A 24,248-nucleotide genomic window follows, 5' to 3' on the forward strand; every position below is an offset into this window, starting at 1 on the left:
CTCTTTGGGGCAAAAATAAGAGCTTTCAGTTGCAACTTAGATATAGTTAACAAAACAGAATATGTATCCAGTAACTTTCAGGTATATGTAACAAAACAGAATATGTATTCAGTAACTTTCAGATATATGTAACAAAACAGAATATGTATTCAGTAACTTTCAGATATATGTAACAAAACAGAATATGTATTCAGTAACTTTCAGATATATGTAACAAAACAGAATATGTATCCAGTAACTTTCAGATATATGTAACAAAACAGAATATGTATCCAGTAACTTTCAGATATATGTAACAAAACAGAATATGTATCCAGTAACTTTCAGATATATGTAACAAAACAGTATATGTATCCAGTAACTTTCAGATATATGTAACAAAACAGAATATGTATCCAGTAACTTTCAGATATATGTAACAAAACAGAATTCTTATGCAGTAACTTTCAGATATATGTAACAACAGAGTTGTTATGCAGTAACTTTTAACAATGCAAACGGGAGCGAGATCTCTTATTAAAATACAATAGATTACACTTGTGAAACAGATGTAATTAGAGAAAAAAGTCATGTTACCCTTTATAGTTTAGGTAGATAAAGGTCTCAGTCACATTTGAGTAAAATAATCCTATTTCTATAAATGTCATAGGATCTTTTTTTTAAAGATATTTTATTTCCACGGACCCCTTGCAATGACACCACGGACCACTAGGGGTCCGCGGACCCCCGGTTGAGAAACACTGTTCTAGTATATACATATGCACACACACATATATATACATATACATATATATCTCCTTATTTAGATTTTCTACAACGTGCAATAAAATCATGAATTGTAGCCAAATCAAACGTATTGTGTGTTTCTCCGCTATCACGCCGGGAGCCCGTGTGAGCGGTAATAACGTCCCACACACACACACACACGGGCGGGCGGGCAGGGAATGTATTTCCATCCCAGAATGCACGCAGCGACCTCATCCGTTTGATATTCCTGACATGCGCAGTGCGAGCTGCAATCTGACCGCCGAGTCTGTCGTCGGGCGGAGAAGACGGACGGCCGTCCCGACGGCCACGGGACGCGCGTTTATCCCGAAATACATCCATTTGTCTATTCGCAGCCTCGGAAGGCCCGAGCGGGGCGGGCACGCCACATTTGACGGTCGTCAGATGTCCGAGTGAGAGCGGACGACCCGGGAGAGACGCCATAGTTCCCTCCCTCCCTCTCCCTCTCTCTCTCTCTCTCTCTCTCTCTCTCTGCGAGGGGACGGGAAGCTCGCCGCGGCGGAGGAAACGTCGCAGCACGTCAAGGGGGAGGACGGCGGAAAGTGGCCCGAGGCGAGGCGAGGCGAGGCGAGGCGGCGGGCGGGGGGCCGAAACCCAACGGCGGCCATGGAGGATTTCGGGTCGGCGCTGGAGAAGAACGTGGCCGACCTGACCGTGATGGACGTGTACGACATCGCGGCGGTGGTGGGCCAGGAGTTCGAGCGGATCATCGACCAGTACGGCTGCGAGGCGCTGTCCCGGCTCATGCCCAAGGTGGTGCGCGTGCTGGAGATCCTGGAGGTGATGGTGAGCCGCAACAGCATCAGCCCGGAGACCGAGGAGCTGAGGCTGGAGCTGGACAAGCTCCGGCTGGAGAGGATGGACCGGCTGGAAAAGGAGAAGAGGCACAAGAAGGTGGACTCTCTGGTTTCAGACGCGCGCCTCAGAGTTGTGTGCGGAGCGGACCCCGCGGTTGACCTTGGCCCGTGTGCGGTGCGGGGCTAGCGGGGCGCCTGGTGTGGTGCCGGCGTTATGGGTTCCCTGACGTCACGTAGTGTAAACTACTAATAAGACGCGTTAGTCCCTAATTAGCGGGTCTGACCCTTTAGCCGAGCGGTTAGCGACGTCGCCTTCTGGTGCAGAGCTCCCCGTATCGAATCCCGCACCGGGCAAGAACATAACCGGTTACATTGTAGCGAGTTGTCGGTCGCTTCCGTTAGCGGATCCTGTTTGTTTGAATGGAAAGTTCCATTTACTTGTCAAACCAATCAGTCAGTATTTATATATATACTTTTTATTCTAGATTAAAAACACGGATCACCGGTGATCCGGTTCTGCTTTGTCATTGGTCGTGTGGCCCTTGACTCATATAGCAGAGGCCTCTCAAGGCGGTGACACACTGACACTGAAACAGAAGCGTGAACCTAAATCAGGGGTCCCCAGTAGGCGGCCCGCGGGCCACGTCCGGCCCGTGACGGGTTGATTTATGGTCCGCGAGAATTTTTGGAGAAATGCCAGAAGGAAGAATTTTTTTTATTTCCCTACCCAAAAAAAAAAATTTAATTTCTCAGTAAAAGTAAGACTGGTAATATAACGAAAAATAGATGAAAAATCTCTGTTTAAATTATAATTCCTGCAACGTATCGACACCGAAACAAACTAACGAACAACATGCTGCTGGAGGCTGAGTGGCCCGTGGTTTTAAAAGTGGCCCGCTATGAAAAGTCATTGGGGACCCCTGTTGTAGCGATTTGTCGGTCGCTTCCGTTGGCGGATCCCGTTTGTTTGAATGGAAAGTCCCATTTACTTTTCAAACCAATCAGTCAGTATTTACATATATATATGTTTTATTCTAATATCGAGATTAAAAACACGGATCACCGGTTCTGCTTTGTCATTGGTCGTGTGGCCCTTGACTCACATAGCAGAGGCCTCCCAAGGCGGTGACACACTGACACTGAACCGGAAGCGTGAACCTAAATATTCCCCCACCTCTTGGAAAAAGGGGACGTTCACAAACGAAGGGTAATAATGTTGGTGTGTCTGTTGGGGACGGGCCAAGATGGAAACGCCTCACCCTCCCAGACTGGCTGACATTTATAAAGTGGAGCTCAGTGTACACTTGTAAACTGTCAGCTGGGTAACTCGTAGTGGTTTGATGGTGGAGTCCCAAAATGCCGGTGTGCATTTAGTGTGTGTTAAGTTTGCGTGTTCACGGATGCACAGGAAGTGATGTCACAATCCCTGTGCCATACTCAGGAGCGAGCATTTCGGCAGAGGCCGAATTCTGACATGCTAACACACAAGTCTATGTAGTCTATGTCCTAACAGTGGACTAACCCGTCAGTGATGTGTCTATCAGGACATGCCGTCACCGATCTCGTGGCCCATTTTAAAGGCGGCGTCCACCGCCGTCCTGCCTAAACTAACCGTTGCAGGGTATGTGAGTGCAGGCGTGTAATGGGGGTTATTCAATGAAAACCTTCCATCATCGGTGTTCTGTTAAGGCTCACAGCACCTCTAGAAAGCTTAACACTGCAGTCGGGTCCATGAAAAAGTCTCGAGAGACTCAACATTGCAGTAAACACCAACCAGCAACGCACTGTGGGTTGACCCCCAGAGGTGCGTGGTCCCATGAGGTTATTTAGAAAATAAAGGAATTCAGATGTGTAAAGAAAAACACGCTAACCCCAATTTAGCTGGTGTTTTCATTATGCTCATCATCTGCCCAGGGACGGGCAACATGATCCAGAAAGGGCCGGTGTGGGTGCAGGTCTTTGTTCCAACCAAGCAGTTACACACCTGATTCTATCAGTCAACCAATAGTGTTGTTCCAACCAAGCAGTTACACACTTGAGTTTACAAATGAAGGTCCCTAACAAAGACTAATAGAATCAGGTGTGTAACTGCTTGGTTAGAACAAAGACCTGCACCCACACCGGCCCTTTCTGGATCATGCTGCCAATTTAATTAAGATAACAACTAACTTCAGAGTGTTGGCTTGTGAGTGTGTGCCTGCCTACCCGGTGGGGACATTTTATGGGTCCTCGTGAGGAAAAGGGTCTATTTTAGGGTTAGGGCTTGGGTTTAGGGTTAAGGTTAGCATTAGGACTAGGTTACGGTTAGGGTAAGGGGTAAGGTTAGGCATGTAGTTATGATGGTTAAGGTTAGGGGTTACGAATGTAGTCAATGAGGGGTCCCCACATGTGTTAGGGTGACATGGTGTGTGTGTGTCTGTGTGTGTGACAACTGACAATAGGAGCTGGAGTTGGTGGAGGATGTATGGAGAGGAGAAGCCCAGGACCTGCTCTCTCAGATTGCCCAACTGCAGGAGGAGAACAAGTCGCTCCTAACCAATTTGTCCACTAAAGACCCCATGAGTGAGGAGGACCTGCAGAGGCATGAAGGTGGGGGCCCCAGCTCCAAACACACACAGCTCTGAAATCATTGTTTTAGATTAGGGATGCAATATTTGAGGGAACAAAATGTTTAATGGGTGACGTACGTCGGAGCTAATCTTATTTTAAAACCTAAGAAGTTCAAGAAGATTAATAATCGGTAAATGAAAAGTGATAACAGGGATTTTGTAGACACCAGCCACAGATGTTTTTGGGTTAGAAGTTACAGATGCCGTTTTCACTATCTGGTGGTGTCTTTTAGTCTCAGTCGTTCTCTCTCACTCGCACACAAACGCACACATGCGCCAACACGCTCAGACGCACAAAAGAAGCCTTCTCTGTGTTTGACGCGATGCCAAGCTTGTTCCTGCATCAGAGGCTCTGTCATGATGTCACAGAGGGGCTACAGTCCCTTTGGCACACTGTCCCTTTCAGGAATAACAGGATCTGGACAGACCCACCTAGTGTCCCAGCACACCTGCACTAAAATGCACATCGCTTTTGTATGAATGTTGACCTGAGTTTAAAAGCACAACTACGTAACTCCCGCTACTGCTGTTCAAAAAGTGCATCACGGTTCATTTTTGTCAGATTTAAGGCTGAAAGGTTTGTGTGTGTGAGTGTGTGCGTGTGCCTGCACATGTCACATGCTTTCTCTCATACATATACTCTGAAAACACAGCCTGGGCTCGAAGACAGGAACTCTTCTTCAACTTTTCAGTCACTTCCTTTCATACCGCTGCATTATACGTAGTGTTCCGCTTCCGGCGGCCTCACCCAGCACCGTCCATGCAGTGTCTTTGTCCACGTCTGCGTCTAAGTTTGTCTTTGTTTTGTGGCTGGGAGAGCTGGCGCTGGATCGGCTGGGAGAGCCTGGTCTGCTGCGTCCTGTAAGCCAAAGACCACGGCCCTGACCGGAGCTGCGCTCGAAGAGGAAACACCGAGGGCGGTCCGACAGGACCCGGAAGCAGGGCAGGCTAAGCTAACTGCTAGCCCATGCAGACCGGCAGTTCTGACAGTCATCCCGGTTTTATGTGTTAGTTTGGATATATGTGTTCTTGCAGTTCTTGGATACGTGTTTCTGTCTTTGTGTTGCACTGCTGTGGGCTGCGGGAAACGACGTTTTGTTTCATTTCATGTCAGCATGAAATGAAGCAACCAAGCGTTTCTGATTCTGATTATTTCCGTCTCGGTTTGCCAGGTATGTCCGAGAGGGAGAGGCAAGTGATGAAGAAGCTTAAAGAAGTGGTGGACAAGCAAAGAGACGAGATTCGAGCCAAGGACCGTGAGCTAGCGCTGAAAAACGAGGACATTGAAGCAGTAAGGATATAGCTCTACTGTTTTAAGTGGAGTGAAAAATATGATTGTTCATGTTGCTTAATTGGTTAGATAGCTCAGTTGTTCAAGAGGATAGAATTCCTCACTTCCATCACTTATCATCACATACACTTGAAGAGATTTTTTGTCTTTTTTCATCCCCTCCCTTTGTGTGCATGCTATTTCTATTTAGTCCTCCTCTGATTTTGTCTCCCTCTCTTGTTCTCGCGGTCTCGGTAGCTCCAACAGCAGCAGACCCGTCTGATGAAAATCAATCACGACCTGCGCCATAAGATCTCAGTGGTGGAAGCCCAGGGCAAAGCCCTTATTGAACAGAAAGTGGAGTTGGAAGCTAGTGCACAGGCACGGGGACAGGAAGTTGGTGCCCTTCGGCAGGAAGTTACACGCTTAAGGGAACGTCTGCAAGAAGGGGGCCCAAACCAGAACCCTGAGGAGCACCCACAACATCTCCCCTCACCCGCAAAGGTAAGACATTATTTACGATTGAGTATATGTGTTCGTTAATTTTCATTTTTATGTTCCTACTGTTGTTCTAACTGTTAAATGGAAGTATAACCATGGCACTCTACAACACTTTTGAAAACATCGAACGAGACTTTATTTACTTATCTCTTTGTAGATATTTTCAGCCATTCCGTACTATTGTGTTCAATAATTTACACTGCAAATTTGACCAATATTAAAATGGACTTGATGGTAAACCCATTCTGATGTAGTCACCAGACCAGAAAGATGAAACAACAAAAGCAGACAAATATTCAAACATTGCTATCATCCGTTTTCCCTGGAAGTGTTAATGCCAAAGCATTTGGCAAATTATTCAGACCGTAACGGTGTTTCAAAACATGGATCAGTCAACGGTTCATAACTTGTCTTGCTCCACTAGTTTGATAAAGCTGCTGCAACGCTGGAGCCCGGGGGCTCAGGCCGGTTAGAAAGACATTGCACACCCGAGCTGATGTTGGGAGAGTTTGAGCCGGCCTTGCACCCCCCGTATGTGTCCCTCAGCACCGAGGGGCATGAGGACGGGGACGAGGAGGCTGAGGACGAGGCGGTTTTGCTATGGGTAATGCGGAAGTGGCAGCCAGCGAGCAACCCAGCGTGGCATGTTTGAATGGTCTCTCATTCTAGACTGCACTCCTTCTGGAACAATCTAATTGTTAGTGACACGCAGAACCCACGTTTGAAATGCTGCTCGGCTAACCTGTGTGTTTTATTCACCCAGACACTTGCTGTAAACAAGTGACCCCCCATTCCTTTTGCACAAGGGTAAAATGTACTAAAACAGTTTCTACTTGTGTGCCTGCTTTTTTAACCGGCCATAAGAAATGTTATAATGGCTTGGCATTGGTGTGTCAAGTACTAATGGGTGGCGTGAGTTGGTTTGCCTGCTACTCCGTCGACTTTGAGAGACTCTCGACTTCTGCCGTGGTGACCCCTCTAAAAATAGATGATACGGATTGCTCGACGTCCAACGGCACACAGAAGAGCGCCTGCCCTCGCCTTAATTTTGGACACACTTACTAACGAAGGTGTATTTTCACCTATCGTGTAGAATGTGTAGATGTAAATTATGGTCCAAACAATTTAAATATATTGTTTAGGTTTTTTTGTTTTGTTGCTAGCAGTCATAACAACATGTACCTAGTATTTTTTTTCCAAAAATATGTTCTCATAATACAAGACAACAAAAAAAAAGCTCTGCTGAGTGACAGAAGCTAAGGAGGTGTGGGCTTAGCAAATATTTGGATGGGAGACTTCCCAGAAAGAGTTGCTGCCGGAAGTGGTGTTGGTGGACCAGTAGGGGGCAGTCTTCCCTCTGGTCGTAGTAAACAAAATAAATAAATAAATATCAAGTCCCCAATGCCCCAGTGCATTGTGTTGTAGGCAGGGGCGAAAACAACAACTTTGGAGGGGACAATCAAACCATTGTGATGTAAAGGGCGGGGGTCGCGATCTGTTGAAACTTAAATATGCACTATTAAGTGTCTATAATCAGCACAGGTGCTTTCGTTGTGTATTATTAATATCATTGAAATTACATAGTTATGTTTATAGTGATATATTGGGGGGATATATCATATTTTTCCCCAGGATGGGGTGGGTCGTGTGTCCCCCGTCCCCCCTGGGATTTCCGCCTATGGCTGTAGGAGATGTTGTCCTTCGGGTGAGACGGTAAACCGAGGTCCTGACTCACTGTGGTCCTTAAAGAGCCCATGGCACATATAGCAAAAAGTAGGGGGTCCCCCAGTGTCCTGGCAAAATTCCCAACCTGGCTCTCTCCATCTGGCCACCTAACCACCCCCCATGTAACTGGCTCAATGACTCCTCCCTCTCCACCTCAAGTGGATGTGTGGGTGAGAGTTCTGGTGCAAAATGGCTGTCATGCATCACCCAGGTGGTGCCACATATTGGTGGTGGTTGAGGTGAGTTTCCCCCCTTCTCTGTGAAGTCCTATAGAAATAATTCATCATCCGTCATTTTGAATAAAACCGAAGTTTGCATCTTGGTGCATGACTGATTTCTAGATGTTGCCTGGTTTGAATTGTTTAAGTGTCCCAGTGTTTGTTTAATATGATGTGGTTGTGTTGGATTGTGACCTGCTAGATTACGCTATTTGTGGACAGGCGGGTGTCCAGGTAGTGCAGCGGTCTATTCCGTTGCCTACCAACACAGGGATCCCGGTTCAAATCCCCGTGTTACCTCCGGCGTGGTCGGGCGTCCCTACAGACACAATTGGCCGTGTCTACAGGTGGGGAGCCGAATATGGGTATGTGTCCTGGTTGCTGCACTAGCGCCTCCTCTGGTCGGTCGCCTGTTTGGGGGGGGGGGGACTGGGGGGAATAGCATGATCCTCCCATGTGCTACGTCCCCATGGTGAAACTCCTCACTGTCAGGTGAAAAGAAGCAGCTGGCGACTCCACATGTATGGGAGGAGGCATGTGGTAGTCTGCAGCCCTCCCCGGACCGGCAGAGGGGGTGGAGCGGCAAGCAGGACGGCTCGGAAGGGTGGGGTAATTGGCCAAGTACAATTGGGGAGAAATCTGGGGGGGGGGAGATATTTGAGTACAGAAAGATGTGTAGTTGGAAGGGAGCACGGAAGGTGGAACAAAATTAAGAGGTATTGGAACAAGGCCTCAATATCTGTCTCAAAAAACTCCCCCTTTGCCACCAGGAGGCGATATGCGATGAGGACATGCCTGCTGTGTTCCAATATTTTACCAAGGTATCTGTTCTTCCTTCCCTCCTTCCTTCTTTTTTTTCCCGTTCTTGCTTCCTTGGCGTGATTTGCTTGTTTCCCATCAGGAAGCGTTGTATGATGAGGAGATGGGAGGTCCGGACTCGAAGGACCCCAACCGACCGCGATTCACTCTCCAGGAGCTGAGGGACGTTCTCCACGAGAGGAACGAACTTAAGGCCAAAGTCTTCCTGCTCCAGGAGGAACTTGCTTATTACAAAAGGTGCTCATGTGCACATACACTGGGGTTTAGGGAAAAATTGGGCTCACGCTTGAAAAGTTGTGATGACGACGGCGATGCTGTTTGTTTCTTTGCAGCGAGGAGGCAGAAGATGAGATCGCACCGCCTCCTCCCTCCCCCTCTTCCGAACTGAGGATCCGACCCCGTTCTTCTGCCCAGCCAGAATCGGGAATCAAACGCCTGTATGTAATATGCATATGAACACTTTTATAGACCTAGTTTCTAGAAACACAGACACCCACAGACATCCTGAAGCTGCTGTGCATGAATCCACCCGGCGCTTATCTCACTCGTCTGCTTCAAGTCAGAAGGAAATCAGGGACATTCCCTGGTTTACAGAGCCTTTAATCCACTTAGGTGACATCTCATGGGTGGCTTGTGACGTTTGTCTGTAGTTGTACAGGCTTAGACCTGAGTTTCATTTCATTGGCTATGAAAGAACTACCAAATGAAGAATTGGGACGAATGTGACAAAGCCTCCGAGACCACTGCATGAGTAAATATCCCACCTGTCACAGCCACGTTTACACAGTATGGCTTTAATGTCACGCTATTACTATTCATAGTTTAATATTTATACTTAATTATTACATTTGATTGATCGGGTGGCACGGTGGCGCAGTGGTTAGCGCGGTCGCCTCACAGTAAGAGGGTCCTGGGTTCGAACCCTGGGGCAGCCCAACCTTGGGGGTCGTCCCGGGTCGTCCTCTGTGTGGAGTTTGGATGTCCTCCCCGTGTCTGGGTGGGTTTCCTCCGGCGGCTGCGGTTTCCTACCACAGTCCAAAGGCATGTAGGTCAGGTGACTCGGCCGGACTAAATTGTCCCTAGGAACGAATTTGTGTGGTGGACTGGTGGCCTGTCCAGGGTGTCTCCCTGCCTGCCGCCCAGTGACTGCTGGGATAGGCTCCAGCGGCCCTGAGAGCAGAATAAGCGGTTTGGATGATGGACGGATGGATATATTTAATTCATGTTTAATTTAATATTCCACCGGGGTGGCGTGATTTGTCAGTAACTGGCGTCGAATCCACTTATCTGACAAAGTTATGTCTGCAATTAAAATATTGGTCTATTAGTTATGTTTTAGTCACAATGACAGCTAGTGAAATTCATCATCAGAACATTTTTAGCTGAAGTTAATTTGAATAAAAATTGCTCACACTCCATCCAACACTAGCGGGTTTAAGGAATTGCATGTTAGCGACACCACGCCGGGGCAGGCCAGTCCCAGTGGGACTCTGTTGTCTGGGCAGGCCATTAAGTGAAGCTAATTCACTTTACTGGCTGTTATAAGAGCGCCTGTGGGTAATTTTAACCCGTCGCCACTGAGCCGCTGCTACAAGGCGTGCACCAGTTTAACGACGGCCTGTCGTGGTACTTCCTCGCCCGGGCCCGCTGGTCCAGCCGGGGGTGCTAGATGCTTTTGCGAGTCACATAAATCAAGGAAAACTGATGTAGCTTGGAAAAACTCTTCACTGCCAGGTGAAACTCCTCACTGTCAGGTGAAACTCCTCACTGCCAGGTGAAACTCCCCACTGCCAGGTGAAAAGAACCAGCTGGTGACTCCACATGTGGGAAGCCGGTTGTGGGCATGTGTGCCGGTCGCTGCACTAGCGTCTCCTCTGGCCCATTGGGGCGCCTGTTCGGGAGGAGGGGGGGCTGGGGGGAGTAGCGTGATCCTCCCACGCGCTACGTCCCCCTGGTGAAACTCTTCACTGCCAGGTGAAACTCCTCATTGCCAGGTGAAACTCCTCACTGTCAGGTGAAAAGAACCAGCTGGTGACTCCACATGTGGGAAGCCGGTTGTGGGCATGTGTGCCGGTCGCTGCACTAGCGTCTCCTCTGGCCCATTGGGGCGCCTGTTCGGGAGGAGGGGGGGCTGGGGGGGAATAGCGTGATCCTCCCACATGTTACGTCCCCCTGGTGAAACTCTTCACTGCCAGGTGAAACTCCTCACTGTCAGGTGAAAAGAACCAGCTGGTGACTCCACATGTGGGAAGCCGGTTGTGGGCATGTGTGCCGGTCGCTGCACTAGCGCCTCCTCTGGCCCATTGGGGCGCCTGTTCGGGAGGAGGGGGGGGCTGGGGGGGAATAGCGTGATCCTCCCACGTGCTACTTCCCCCTGGTGAAACTCTTCACTGCCAGGTGAAACTCCTCACTGTCAGGTGAAAAGAACCGGCTGGTGACTCCACATGTATGGGAGGAGGCATGTGGTAGTCTGCAGCCCTCCCCGGATCGGCAGAGGAGGTGGAGCAGCGACCGGGACGGCTCGGAAAAGGGGGGTAATTAGGGAGGAAAAGGGGGGAAATCCAAAAAAAAGCCCTCTCAGAGTTTTTCCTCGAAGCTGTTGGGGGTAATTGGGGTAAGCGGTGGGCGATCAACACCGCGGTGCGGGTGGTTGTGTGAGCAATGAAACAGAGTTAGACTCAGCTGACGACTTGAAACCCGCCTGTTCTCATGTATAAGCACACCTGGCCCAGTCACTGTGCCAAAGGGGGGGGGGGGAGGGGGGGGGTATTTCGGAATGTCAGTTTCAGAAAGTTGCGCAACATTTCGGCTGCACACCCTCCTTTCTAATCGTGGAGAGGAGGTTCATGACATCATCGGTCGTCCTCAGCTCTCTGACCGGCTGTCGCCTCCAGCAGCGGTCGTGGTCGTGCTGCGTTGCCGGCCTTCTGACGCGGTGCCTCGGCATCTGACTCGCTGACGCTTCACCGGCGACGTTTCCTCGCGTACGGTCGTGGATGCGGCGGTGTTGCGTTGAATTGGCTGCAAGTGAGCACACGTTGCTGCCGCGTCTGCACAAAGGAAATTAAAAACCTGCCTGCAGATGTAAACGTGACCAGCACAGGTGCAGTGTGGCTGTATTTTTCTCCGCACAGCAGTATGAGGCACGCTTTCCACCCGGTGCATGGCTTTCTCTTGGGATTCGGTTCTTTCTGAGGGAACGGGGGACGGCTTTGCGGAAGCTCTGAGGATCCGGGACGGTATCTTAAATGCACTCGCATCCGTTTTGCTGTCACGGCGTCACTAGAAGCGACTAAAGCCTCCTACACACTGGGCCATTTCAGCAGCCCTGCAAGTTTACTGCAGGCCACGCTGCGGGATGGATCTAACGAACTCGGGTCCGACATCAGGTCCGGTGTGTGTGTAGGCTGTACGATAACACCATCGGCCTACGCCGCTCCACCATCGGCCTACGCCGCTCCACCATCGGCCTACGCCGCTCCACCATCGGCCTACGCCGCCGAGCAGGAATCCAGTCCTTTCAATAGTCGCCGCAGCTCGTTTCGTTTATTCATTCATTTTAATTTTCCTCCCTTTTCCTTCCAATTGTACTTGGCCAATTACCCCCCACTCTTGCAAGCCGTCCCGGTCTCTGCTCCACCCTCCACCCTCAAGGGAGGGCCGCAGACTACCACCTGCCTCCTCCCATACATGTGGAGTCACCAGCCGCTTCTTTTCACCTGACAGTGAGCAGGGGGGACGTAGCGCGTGGGAGGATCAAGCTACTCCCCCCAGTCCCCCCCCCGAACAGGTGCCCCGACCGACCAGAGGAGGCGCTAGAGTGCAGCGACCAGGACACATACCTACATCCGGCTTCCCACCTGCAGATACGGGCCCATTGTGTCTGTAGGGACGCCCGACCAAGCCGAAGGTGACACGGGGATTCGAACCGGCAACGGACTAGACCGCCACGCCACCCGGACGCCCCGGCGTTAGTTCGTTTTAGCTCGTTTTATTGAATCCGTGGCATTTGGCTCACAGATGCTAGCAGTGTGTTCGTTTGTGTTTAGCGCCAGAAAAGAGTCCGCGTGGCATTGATCAGCGCGTCATTTCCTGCTGCATTTCTATTGGCCGGTGGGCAGACGTAGGTCGTAGTAGCAGTCACATCGCGACGCTGTCAGGACTTTTATCTCAGCTTATCTTCGCTCGCAACACCGTAATAACGGCTGCCTGAAGCGGTCCCAACAGTGCGACGTAGGACCGCCATTTTGGAGCCGCGACCAAAGATGTCGCCACCGTTAGCCACCTTTCGTCTGAGACGGCCCACGTCACCCAGTCTGTAGGAGGCTTAAGGCACGACATAGGTTCCCCTGTTTCACTTCCCGTATTATGCAAATTTATCAGAGGTTTGGCTCAAATAGAGGACTGTGGTTGATGCGGTCCCTGTCATCCATCTTTCCTCCCCCCCCCCCCTCTCTCTCTCTCTTCATGTTTGTTCCTGTTGGTGTGTGTTTGTGTCTCTGCCTCTGTGTAACAGGATCTTCACAGCCATTATGCCGATGGTGGCGGCTGGCTTGATCCCAGATGATCCCACTTTACTGCCAATCAGACGTCTCATATCTCTTGTATGACCCTATCCATTGGTTGACCTCAGTGTCTGTCCCCTCCCCCCGTCTAACAAACCTCCGTCCTCTGCATGTGTGGGGGGGGGGGGTTGCATGGACCCTTCGTAGTATTCTGATTGGCTGATTGTGGGGCTCTCTGAGTCGGGGCCCAGTGGGAAGGTTACGGGTCGTTCGAATCAGCCAGTCAGAATAGAGTCGTGTAGCCTGTTCCTGTCATGTCTCGTCTGTTCCATAACTGACCAGAATAACCTCCTCCTCACCTCTGCACCTCCTCCTCGCCTCTGCACCTCCTCCTCGCCCCTGCACCTCCTCGCTTCTGCACCGCTGCACCTGTGCTCGTACCAACGCTCACTCAAGTCATTCTGCGCCATGTTGGACTAAAGCTGTTTTGGTTCTGTCACAGTGTCGAGTGATAAAGTGACGTAACAACCAGCGGGTTCCTCTCACCGTTTCTTTCTGTTCGTAGCACTGATCCTCTTAACATGAACTCAGCTAGCCCCAGAATTATTGCGGGTGTCATGCACCTGAATGATAATTCAACCAAAGCGGTGTCATACCATCGGCAACCTTTTTTTTCCCCGTTTTATTTTCCCCCCCAACTATTAAATTCAAATCATGTTAGCTGTTGTGATAAGTGGCCATTTGTCATATTTACCCGATCACATGTGGTAGTTTTGGTGGTTCCAGAGTAAACACCAGAGTAAACACTGCGGCTGTCAGGTTTCTACTGTCATGTGTTCACTGAAAGTACTAGATTTGTAAGTCGGCTTCTTTAGACACTGAATTAACAGCTGCATCCAGTAGAGGTACACTGAAATAACCGACTTACGGGGCGTCCGGGTGGCGTAGCGGTCTGTTCCGTTGCCTGCCAACACGGGGATCGCTGGTTCGAATCCCCGTGTTACCTCCGGCTTGGTCGGGCGTCCCTACAGACACAATTGGCCGTGTCTGCGGGTGGGAAGCCGGATGTGGGTGTGTGTCCTGGTCGCTGCACTAGCGCCTCCTCTGGTTGGTTGGGGCACCTGTTTGGGGGGGGAACTGGGGGGAATAGCGTGATCCTCCCACGTGCTACGTCCCCCTGGGGAAACTCCTCACTGTCAGGTGAGAAGAAGCGGCTGGTGACTCCACATGTATGGGAGGAGGCATGTGGTAGTCTGCGGCCCTCCCCGGATCAGCAGAGGGGGCGGAGCAGCGACCGGGACGGCTCGGAAGGGCGGGGTAACTGGGGAGAAAAAGGGGGAAATAAATAAAGGAAAAAAGAAAGTTACAATGCCCGGCACTGAAGACGACCCTGTGTCTTCTTTCCATCCTCTCTTTTAGGTTTAGCTTCTTCTCACGCGACAAGCAGCGGAGCTCCCAGCAGACCGCCCCGTTTGGCGGCGGCCTCGGCTCGTGGCCGGGGAAAGACGACGTGTACACAGAACAGGCCCAGGAGGCTTTGCAGCACATGTAGACGTTGGGACAGCGCGCTGAAAAGCCAAAATATTAACACTTCCTGTCCGGCATTTGAGGCATGCTTGTGGTCAGCTTGCTCGCATTCACTGCACATCAGCCCCGCCCAGTCGCAACTGGAACGCCAACCCGCTTTGAGGCGCGAGGATGGAGGAAGGTGAGCCACACTGACCGGTCCGTGCGGAGCTCCAGCTACGCGTGATCTAGATCAGGATGGGGCAGCACATGCAGACAGTGGCTGTCTTAGACCTGTCAGGAAAATAGCGGGTATAAGTATGTTTGGAAGAATGCTCTTCGGAGGAGGAAAGGGAGGCTCAGACCGGATGGTGGAAGGAGGAACGTTGTATGTGGTTGAATCGAAGAAGACCCCCCCCCCCACCCCCACCCCCCAACATGAACGATGAGAGATGAGTAAAACAAGTACAGTGCCGTGAAAAAGTATTCGCCCCCCCCCTCCCCGATTTCCTCTATTTTTGCATATTTGTCACACTGAAGGGTTTCAGGTTGTCATACAAAATGTAATGTAGGACAGGACAGCACGCGGCCCGGGTCACGGGACATTTTGGGATTTGAAGCTGCAGAGTTGTTTTAAGACCGCAAAACTTGGATGGCCCTTGCGATTTGTAGCTGTTCCCTCGGATGCACAGGCAGCTAATACGGGGCTCCTTTTGTCACCAGCATTCAGCCTATTAAAACCATGCAGCTCGGGTGCCCGGGCGGCATGGCGGTCTATTCTGTTGCCTACCGACACGGGGATCGCCGGTTCGAATCCCTGTGTTACTTGGTCGGGGCGTCCCTACAGACACAATTGGCCGTGTCTGCGGGTGGGAAGCCGGATGTGGGTATGTGTGTCCTGGTCGCTGCACTAGCGCCTCCTCTGGTCGGTCGGGGCACCTGTTCGGGGGGGGGGGAACTGGGGGGAATAGCGTGATCCTCCCACGTGCTACGTCCCCCTGGTGAAACTCCTCACTGTCAGGTGAAAAGAAGCGGCTGGCGACTCCACATGTATGGGAGGAGGCCTGTGGCAGTCTGCAGCCCTCCCCGGATCAGCAGAGGGGGTGGAGCAGCGACCAGGCTCGGAAGAGTGGGGTAATTGGCCGGATACAATTGGGAAGTAAAAGAGGGAAAATTCCAGAACCCCCCCCCCCAAAAAAAACAAACTGCAGCTCTGCAAATGCAGAGTATGGAAGATTTGTGCGCTTTTTTTGTGCATAGCATCATAATGAACAGGCTGTGTACACAAAATGCATTAAGATTCTAATTCGTACTCTAATTTGTGGATAGTTATGAACACCATAAGTACACGTTTTTGTGAATTGTGCTCACCGTGAAATGGGCCTGCTTAAATGAGCTGTCCACAACATGTGAGTGCCTAAAAGTAGCCGTGAGTGGATGTTGAGCTAGCCGGGGTTTGCCTCACAGACGACATTTCTGGTTCAGCTCCTAAGAGCGAAACAGGACCGGCACACAGCAACAGCTACAAAGAACCAAAGCGTCGGTGACGGTGAAGGCCAACCATTTTTGGGGTTATTTAACGCTGTCCAAAAACTTTGATAAAATGTTGTAAGAGATAGGAGACTCCACTCTGAACACATGCTCATCATAGTGTTACGCAACACTGCGAGTTACACACAAGTTGTGAACTGTCCAAACCAACGGCATCTTGGAACTTTTGAATGTATGTATTTGATATCACGTCGGACAGAGATAAGTGTGACCACTAGACGTCAACGGGCCAGGCTTACGAGAAATTATTGTCTAAATTAATCTGATTCCATAGCTTAGGTCAGCCGGTAGATTTCAATTTCAAATCTAAAAAAGAAATGCCAAATTTCTGACATTTAACTCATCACACGGTTAATTGATGTGGTGGACTTGATGCACATCATGCTGACGTCATTCCCAGCAAGGCTTCCTGCACATTCCGGCTCGGTTGGGCATCCCTACAGACACAATTAGCGGGTGGGAAGCCGGATGTGGGTATGTGTGTCCTGGTCACTGCACTAGTGCCTAATCTGGTCGGTCAGGGCGCCTGCTCGGGGGGGGGGACTGGGGGGAATAGCGTGATCCTCCCACGCGCTACGTCCACCTGGCGAAACTCCTCACTTTCAGGTGAAAAGAAGCGGCTGGCGACTCCACATGTATGGGAGGAGGCATGTGGTAGTCTGCAGCCCTCCCCGGATTGGCAGAGGGGATGGAGCAGCAACCGGGATGGTGCAGAAGAGTGGGGTTATTGGCCAAGTAAAGTACAACTGAGGAGAAGAAGGGCGACAAAAAAATCCACCCCGAATGTGGGCATCCATTTGTTGTCAGCATGCATGTGAGCAAAAGCGACAGTAACAGTAATGCTTCTGTACCCAGACAGCATCCGGATGTGGGCCACTTCAGGCACCGATGCAGCACTGATGGCCTTCTTCTGGCCCTGACAAAATGGATGTGAGGCTGAAGTGGCCCACATGTATAATAACAAATATGGCCCAGATATCACAAAACCAACATGGGCCATCTTTGGCAAGTATGTGGCACATGCGGCATGGCTATGGCTTGGTTCTGGCCCAGATCTGGCAAACAAGGAGCGGACCACCCAAGTGCCATCATTCCACGTGGTATGTGGGCCGGATGAAAATGTCAGTGTGGGATGGGTCCGGGCCACAGCAGTTTTGCTATCTGGGTCTGTGCCATTTTCTCGTTCCGTTTTACGGAAAGTCACGTGCAAGTCCATGCACCATGTGGCAGTTCAGTGTCTCTTCCTCATCTACAAAATATGCACAAAGCGTGACAAAAGTACCTTTTCCAAATTCTTTAAGGTGTTGTGGTGAATTTGCATGCATATATAATCCACCGAGCTGCAGCTGTTTAACTGAAATGCCACCTTTAACAAGCTCATCGATACTTATTCCTGCATCCCAAGGTGTATTTTGTTAGAGGAGGAACAGGCGAACACGGAGAAAGTGTATTTTTATCAGAACAACTACAGGTCCTTGACTCATGTATGTGAATTTGCAGCAGGTTCTAAAGGTTGTGAGTCATTTTCTTTTGAGATGTGTGTACTTGTCAAGTCAGAAGGGCAACACCAGACTGCACCATTTTGCAGTGGAGTTTGACATGTTCTACACTTGGGAGACAACAACTGTTCACATTGGGGCAAACCACCCATAATTACATGTGAAATGTTCATAAAACGTTCTTTGAATTTGGTTTTTATGGCCACTAAATTGCCCCAAAGTATAACCCAGTAAAGTAAAAATATGAATGTATTGTGTGACCTCTGTTTTTGCATCAGTGTGTCAGACAGCGTTGCCTTATGCGCCACTTGGAAATCCTTCCATGTATGCACACATATTGTGTAGAGATTGTGTTGCAGTAGGCAGATTCCTGTTGATTGCTTTTGGTGAATACCAAAGTTTGCACGGAGGGGTTTGTGCACAACTCCTCGTGTAGCTACGTTGGTCAGTTGCACAGTGGAAAAACAAAAATTATTTGCATATAAAACAGTGGTTGTACAACAGCAAACATGGAGATGTTTGTGGTAAGACGTTGCCTGTAACGACAGCTTCAGATCAAGTCGGTCAGGTTTTCGTCAGGTGACTCACAGATAATTTCTCAGACTCAGAAGCATTTCCAGTTTGGTTTAAATTATCGCTCACGTGTCGTTGGCTGGGATTCTTTGCCCTCTTTGGTGCCTTGCGATGCTGCCGTGTGCACACAGCGGACCTTTAGGGAGGCTGCAGGAGAAGGTCTGCAGGAGCTGGCTGTGGCATGTTCTGGTGTCTTTACTTAGTAGTAGCACTTTAAATTCCTCCCTACTGAGCTGGCGAGGTAGAGCAGGTCGTCGTGAGATGACGAGAACAGCATAATCGTGTTACGAGAAGGAGTTTATTTTTCTTTGAAATGTTCCTTGTTCCTCCGGTATCAGTTACCTTGTGAAGCGACCAGAGGTCCTTTTTCAAGACAACTGGTCAATCACAGCTGTCACAAACAAATCCGAGGTACTCGATTTGCTAAATTGCTCTATACAGTGATCGCCGGTTCGAATCCCTGCGTTACCTCCGGCTTGCTCGGGTGTCCCTACGGACACAATTGGCCGTGTCTGCGGGTGGGAAGCCGGATGTGGGTGTGTGTCCTGGTTGCTGCACTAACGCCTCCTCTGGTCGGTCGGGGCGCCTGTTCGGGGGTGGGGGGAACTGGGGGGGAATAGCGTGATCCTCCCACGTGCTACGTCCCCCTGGTGAAACTCTTCACTGCCAGGTGAAACTCCTCACCGCCAGGTGAAACTCCTCACCGCCAGGTGAAACTCCTCACTGTCAGGTGAAACTCCTCACTGTCAGGTGAAAAGAACCAGCTGGTGACTCCACATGTGTCGGAGGAGACATGTGGTAGTCAGCAGCCCTCCCCGGATCGGAAGAGGGGGTGGAGCAGCGACCGGGACAGCTCGGAAAATGGGGTAATTGGCCAAGTACAATTGGGGAGAACAAAGGGACCCCCCCCCCCAAAAAAAGTCTGTATACAGGATGGGGGGAGCGTGACAGGGATGATAAAGATTTCTGTATGGAGGAGATAACTAGCAAAACGTACAGTATAAAGGGAAACGCGTTTGTAGTGATAGTATTTTTTTACAAGTCTAAAGACATTGAAGATCTTCATGCAATGAACAGACGGGGTCTAAGTGACTTAGTCCAATCCTTCAGTCGCCGATTAACTCATCGAATGTGCACGTCCCTTGCAGTCTCTGACAAACCTTGTATAAAAGATATCGGTTGGATCAGTTTCATTAAAAACTTGCCTTTTTGAACATTTCTGCCTAATAAAAATCTAAATGATATTTTGAAGTGTTTGTCCGTTTTGTGGGGGAACTATTTGGCACTAAGTTGTGTACTTTCTCGCTTTCCCGCCTCCGGTGTGGGAAGAAGGTGGCGGCCTCACCCAGCACCGTCCATGCAGTGTCTTTGTCCACGTTGTTGTGTCCAGCAAAACTCGGACCACGACTTTGAATCAAACTGTGTTTGAAACTTCAAGCTGCAGTGTCCTAGACTGCAGTCACACTGTTGTGACTTATGCACAACACCCCCCCCCCCTCTACAGAAATCACCAGAACAGTGAACATGAATGAACTGTATCACAACTAGGTAAACTGGGTGGACTAGCAGTTACCAGCGTAGCCATGTGGATTATTCTGCCTCGTGACAGGCCACGCTCTAACTAGCCTAAACGTCAGAAGTCCGTAACATAGTCTTTCAGATAGCCTGGTGGAGCCCGAGCTCGAGCTGGCCGGGCCTCATGATCAGCGGCGGGGCCCCCACCCTCAGCTGGGTGTCCCTCTGCGGGTCCTGGCTGTGCTATGGGAAAGTCACAGTCTGCCGCCGTGGAACCCCAGTTCAGCAGTTGCGTCGTCACGCAGGGCAAGAGGTAGGTGGTGCAGAGGCTGGATGACTGCGCGCACCTCAGGATTCAGGAGGGGCTGGTGGTTAAAAGCAGTCAGGCAGCCCAGGCCGCTGAACAGAGAAGGCCAGCGCTGCTGCCATGACAGGCGCACAGCCAGGATGGTACAGCCAGCATTGTCCATGAGAGAGAACCCTAAGTCACAGAACAAATCCAGACCCATAAGGTTAGCTCCATGATGGGACACCTGGGAAGTGAATGAGGTGAGGGCTTTGGTCCCATACCGAATTGAAAAGTCTACGGTACCCACCATACCAATCTTGGAATTGGCTGCCGTGTCCTAGACCAGTGTTTCTCAACCCAGTCCTCAAGGACCCCCTATCCTGCAGATTTTCATTGTAACCCTGCATAGGTAGCCCCGCTTGTACTTACTCGACCAATCATCTCGCAGCACTTAATTATGCAAGGTGTGCAACGTCTGACCAAATTCATTGCTGATTGGTTGAATAACTACAAACAGGTACCTATTCAGGGTTGCAAAGAAAATATGCAGGATAGGGGGTCCTTGAGGACTGGGTTGAGAAACACTGTCCTAGACTACAGTCACACTGTTGTGACTTATACACAACACACGTCTGCCTCTAAGTGTGTCTTGGTTTGACGGCTGGGAGAGCTGGCGCTGAATCGGCTGGGAGAGCTGGCGCTGGATCGGCTGGGAGAGCTTGGTCTGCTAAGTCCTGTGGGCCCAGGGACCACGGCCCTGTCTGGAGCTGTGCCCGAAGAGGAAACACCGAGGGTGGTCTGACAGGATGCGGAAGCGGGGCAGGCTAAGCTAACTGCTACCCATGCAGATCGGCAGTTCATATAACACCGAGGGCGGTCTGGCGGCGGCCTCGTCTAGCCTTGACTGTGTTTTTGGTGTCGTCGTGTGGAGTGTGGGGAGGTGTGTCGAAGGTGTCTGGCTGGGAGAGCTGCCGGTGGATTGGCTGAGGGAGCCTGGTCTGCTGCGTCCGATGGGCCAAAGGACCACGGCCCTGTCCGGAGCTGCACCCGAAGAGGAAACACCGAGGGCGGTCTGACAGGACGCGGAAGCGGGGCAGGCTAAGCTAACTGCTAGCCCATGCAGACCGGCAGTCATCCTGGCTGGCGTTGGTTCTCTGGACAGTGGAGTTTTTGGACTGTGTTGCACTGGGTGGACTGTGTTGTTTTTTATTACTTCGTTCTCTCTGTTTTTGTATGTGGTGGGGTTTTTTGATATGTGTTTTTGTGTTTTGTGTTGCACTGCTGTGGCGATACAAACACATATGCAGACAAAACCGCTGCACAGTTGACGCTAGGCGAGGCCGCTGCCAGGCCGCCTCGGTGTTTCCTCTTGGGCAGCGCCATGGACTAGCAGTTAGCTTAGCCTGCCCCGCCCCCTCGTCCTATCAGACCGCCCTCGGTGCTTCCCCCTCAAGCCCACAGGACGCAGCAGACCAAGCTCTCTCAGCCAATCCGGCGCCAGCTCGCCCAGCCAAGCAAAAACACTGCATAATGGGTACTGGCTGAGGCTGCTGCAAACGTGAGTCCACGCCGCCATCTTCCCATGGAGCACCTCGCTGGTGATGTTGTGATGCTGAGTGCCCAAGCATTAAAGTGTGGACCAAGTGTGGCTACTGGGACAGACCTACACATTTAAACTCTCTTTTAATGTTTTGAAAGGTGCTCTTCAACGCTAACACTGCAAATAAGTCGTCCCTAGGGGACAACCACTGCATTAGAATACCTGGAAAATACTTGAATGGACTGGGGAGTATATATGGATAGTTTCAATGTTTCTAATGTGGTTTTAGGTTCTGCTTCCTGTCACTTTGCTTATACTGGTGAATGTGTCCTTTATCATCATCCCCCCTTTTTTAAACGAATCTGTGCTTGTTGCTGTAGAGCTTCCATTTTCTGCCGCTTTTGTCCCCAGACAGATTTGACTGGGGTTCAAGGTGGGACTAAGGCCAATACACAAAAGTAGACGGAGGCAGGATAACGCACAAAATCAAAGGGGCCTTTATTTGGCAAGATGCAACAAAAGAGAAAGTGGCCAACAAGGAAGAAAAAAACGAAAGAAACAAAGCTAACTCAAGAGGTCTGTCAAAAGCGGTAGAACTTAGGAAGCTTATTCAAGGTAAGTTGAACCAGTTCAGCTGGAGACAACGATTACTGACAGAAACGCTTCATCATCATCTAGTGACTGACGTCTTCAGCCTCAACTGACTGCAGGTACCCCACCCTTATAAACAATACAGTGACTGCAGGTGTCCCCACCCTTATAAACAATACAGTGACTGCAGTTACCCCCCCCTATAAACAATACAGTGACTGTTTATAAGGGTGGGGATACCTGCAGTCACTGTATTGTTTATAAGGGTGGGGACACCTGCAGTCACTGTATTGTTTATAAGGGTGGGGACACCTGCAGTCACTGTATTGTTTATAAGGGTGGGGACACCTGCAGTCACTGTATTGTTTATAAGGGTGGGGACACCTGCAGTCACTGTATTGTTTATAAGGGTGGGACACCTGCAGTCACTGTATTGTTTATAAGGGTGGGACACCTGCAGTGACTCTATTGTTTATAAGGGTGGGGACACCTGCAGTCACTGTATTGTTTATAAGGGTGGGGACGCCTGCAGTCACTGTATTGTTTATAAGGGTGGGGACACCTGCAGTCACTGTATTGTTTATAAGGGTGGGGACACCTGCAGTCACTGTATTGTTTATAAGGGTGGGGACACCTGCAGTGACTCTATTGTTTATAAGGGTGGGGACACCTGCAGTCACTGTATTCTTTTTAAGGGTGGGGACACCTACAGTGACTGTATTGTTTATAAGGGTGGGGACGCCTGCAGTCACTGTATTGTTTATGTTGGTGGGACACCTACAGTGACTGTATTGTTTATAAGGGTGGGGACGCCTGCAGTGACTCTATTGTTTATAAGGGTGGGGACACCTGCAGTGACTGTATTGTTTATAAGGGTGGGGACACCTACAGTGACTGTATTGTTTATAAGGGTGGGGACACCTGCAGTGACTCTATTGTTTATAAGGGTGGGACACCTGCAGTCACTGTATTCTTTTTAAGGGTGGGGACACCTACAGTCACTGTATTGTTTATAAGGGTGGGGACGCCTGCAGTGACTCTATTGTTTATAAGGGTGGGGACACCTGCAGTCACTGTATTCTTTTTAAGGGTGGGGACACCTACAGTGACTGTATTGTTTATAAGGGTGGGGACACCTGCAGTCACTGTATTGTTTTTAAGGGTGGGGACACCTGCAGTCACTGTACTGTTTTTAAGGGTGGGGACACCTGCAGTCAGTTGAGACTGAAGAGGTCACTTATGCCCCTTTTCCGCTACATTGTACCGGCTCGACCCGACCTGACTCGATTCGCTTCTGTCGTTTTCCGTTACCGTAACAGTACCCCCTCAGTGTAACTGGTCGTCATAGTGACGCCTAGTTAAACTGCTGTGACGTCAACGCGACCATAGTAAGAACAAAAAGTAACAATGGCGGACATCGAGGGGACGCTGTATTTAATCTCCGGTATGTGCCCGTTTGCCACAGCAAGAAGAATGCAATATCTTCAAAATGTACTTTTAAGATAACTCCGCTTCGACCGCTTCGGTATTTCAAAACGGTAGGGGCTAGTTCCCGTCGATGCAGAGAACGGAAATGGAGTGGAGAACGGTCAACTGAGCATGCGCGAAATGCCTCTACCACGCCTCCACACGCCCCGCGTAGCATCCGGGCGCTAGGATTCTAGGAAGACCCGCCCCTACTCTGCGTCTGATTGGCTAACTTTAACCCTAACCCCGCCCTAACCCTAACCTACCCAAACAACGGAGGCAACGAGTACTTGCGCATGCTCAGTTGACAGTTCTGCATCGACAGGAACTAGCCTCTACCATTTAACAACGCCGGGCGATATCCCGTCCGCGCACTGATGACGTAGCGACGCAATATGACGCAGTGACGCGTTTCTCTGACCAATCAGAGGTATGCCTTGATTGGGGTACCTTGACAAAGGTGGTACCAGAAAAGTGGTAGTACTTT

The 24,248-nt window shown here is 50.3% G+C and overlaps 1 protein-coding gene across 2 annotated transcripts; it reads left to right on the top strand.

The window, feature by feature from the left end:
- The first annotated feature begins 699 nt into the window (after positions 1–699).
- rilpl1 (Rab interacting lysosomal protein-like 1) lies at positions 700–17,940 on the top strand. 2 transcript variants are annotated; one of them, XM_056290676.1, is made up of 8 exons: positions 700–1,680; positions 4,025–4,172; positions 5,365–5,483; positions 5,721–5,966; positions 8,677–8,727; positions 8,808–8,962; positions 9,058–9,162; positions 14,650–17,940. In XM_056290676.1, exons 1-8 carry the CDS (start codon positions 1,393–1,395, stop codon positions 14,780–14,782), a joined length of 1,245 nt encoding a protein of 414 aa, XP_056146651.1. In that variant the 5' UTR covers positions 700–1,392; the 3' UTR covers positions 14,783–17,940. The 2 variants fall into 2 exon arrangements, with proteins under 2 accessions (XP_056146651.1, XP_056146652.1); XM_056290677.1 differs by lacking the exon at positions 8,677–8,727.
- Positions 17,941–24,248: the final 6,308 nt, after the last annotated feature.

This window comes from Lampris incognitus, chromosome 12 (genome assembly GCF_029633865.1).
Source record: "Lampris incognitus isolate fLamInc1 chromosome 12, fLamInc1.hap2, whole genome shotgun sequence".
NCBI lineage: Eukaryota > Metazoa > Chordata > Actinopteri > Lampriformes > Lampridae > Lampris > Lampris incognitus.